The 2,076-nt window shown below is 21.1% G+C and overlaps 1 protein-coding gene across 1 annotated transcript, besides 2 other annotated features; it reads left to right on the top strand.

Moving 5' to 3' along the window:
- Nucleotides 1-329: a repeat region.
- Nucleotides 202-983: a repeat region.
- A 186-nt stretch (nt 984-1,169) lies between these two features.
- Nucleotides 1,170-1,697, top strand: EHI_161300 (uncharacterized protein; the record flags this gene model as incomplete). The annotated part of the gene is made up of 1 exon (XM_001914484.1): nt 1,170-1,697. The coding sequence occupies one exon, from the start codon at nt 1,170-1,172 to the stop codon at nt 1,695-1,697; it is 528 nt and encodes a 175-aa protein (XP_001914519.1).
- Between the last annotated feature and the right edge of the window lie 379 nt (nt 1,698-2,076).

Here is a 2,076-nt window from a genome sequence, read left to right as displayed (position 1 = left end):
TTTTATTTTCTAATTTAGATAATTTATCTTTCAGGAATAATAATTGTTGTGTTAAATTATTTACTTCAGACCTTTTTCTTTCAGATTCAGCATGGAATTCAAATATTTTTTTATCACACTCGTGGTTTTTTGTGTTTATCTCCTTCTCATGCTTCTTCTTTAATGTCATAATATCTTTTGTTAGTTTCTTAATGGTTTATTCTTTTATTTGTATTTCCTTTTTCATTTCTTCTTTCTCTTTCATATCCTCCTCCACTCTTTTATCCTTTTCATTACTTTCTCTTCTTCAATATTCTTCTTTTATTTTTATTAAACTTTTTATCTTCTTTTTCTTTTTCAATATTCATTGCATAATTATTGTATGTTTTATTATCATTTATTTCTATTAGACTGTTTTGTTTTTCAGCATCTTCTTCAATACTCAATATTATTAATTTCTTCTTTTCTATTAGTTTTGGTTTCTTCTCGTGCAAGAAAATACCATCTTCTCCATATTGTTGATGATGTATATTCTTTAATCTTGGTATTTTTAATTTCTTCTATTTCTTGTGGTATAAGTATTTTAATTTCTTCTTCAAAGAGTTTTTTCCAATATTCTTGGTTTTGTATTTCTATCATTTCTTTTCTTTGGTTTATATTTTGTTTCTTATTTTGATGTTGTTTATACCTTCTTTGAGTGTTATTATGGTATTTATTTCTATTATATTGATATTGTTTATTTCTATTGAAATTATTATTAAAGTGTTTATGACGATGATTATAATTGAAGTGATGAGTGAAATAATTTGTATCATCTATGTTATGATAGTTATGGTTATAATTATTGTAATGATTAGTGTGATTGTTTGTGTATCTCTGTCCATACAGATAATACCTATTTTCATTCATTCTTCTGTCATTTTTATTCTTTGGTTGGTATGTATTTCTTCTTTTTTGGTTATTTGTTTTCTATATTTTTTGTGGTGTCTCCTGTAATGGCATTTTTTCATTTTCATATTCATCAAATAAATAATAAATAATAATTTATTGAAATATAAATTATTTGTTATTAATAATTTATATTAAAAAATAATAAAAAGAATAATTGAATGACGGTTATCTTAAAAATAAAATAAGTTCAAACTAAAAATAAAAGAAGAACTAATAAATAATAAAATAATAAAGAAAGAATGAAATTAGGATATAATGAAATAATGATTGTCTCAAAGTATTTTGAAGATATTAATGATTTTATTAATTTAGAAATGGGAGTTAAAAGATTTCAAGGAAATATGGAACGATTTCATTTTAATCCAATTCCATTGAATCAATATTCAAGAAAATTGTTTCCTAATATTGAAACATTTCATATTTATAATAAAGAAGATAAAATATTTAAAGATGGAAGAATAATTAAATATGTAATATGGTATAAAGTAAGTTATTCAAGATATTTAGAAGAGAAAAAAGCAATGATTGAATGTAAAAATATTGAATATACACGAAAATATAGAAATATATTTGGAAATACAATACAAAAAGAAGTTAATTCACATGGAAATTATTGTTTTTATGGATGTAATGATATTCAAGAAAGTGAAATACCAACAAGTGTAAGTAAAATAGGATATGGATGTTTTTCTGGATGTTCATCATTAAAAACAATTAATATACCATCATCATTTACATCATTTGGAATTTGTTGTTTTTATCATTGAGACTGTGAAGAAGAGTTAAAGAATAAAACAATACCAGAAAATTGCTTTGAAGAATGTTTTGAAGAATCTTGTTTTGAATATTAAAGAAGAAATAAAGAAAGAAGATAATTGAATTATTAAAGAATAAAAAGAATGTTTATTTTATAATTTAAATGATAAGAAATACATAATAAACAAATTAAATGATAATAAAATAAAGAATGAAATATCAAATGAATGAAATGAAATAAAATCATTCATCATTGATTTAATTATTAATATGTTATGTTTATTCATTTTTATTTTATTTCATATTATTTATTGTTTCAATATACTGAATTGATAGTTCATCTCTTATTAAATGATATTTCATTCTTTATATTTGTTTTGTAACAATTTT

This window comes from Entamoeba histolytica, genomic scaffold, assembly GCF_000208925.1.
Source record: "Entamoeba histolytica HM-1:IMSS scf_1104750518715 genomic scaffold, whole genome shotgun sequence".
Classification (NCBI taxonomy): domain Eukaryota; phylum Evosea; order Mastigamoebida; family Endamoebidae; genus Entamoeba; species Entamoeba histolytica.
This window is presented reverse-complemented; position numbering and strand designations above follow the sequence as displayed.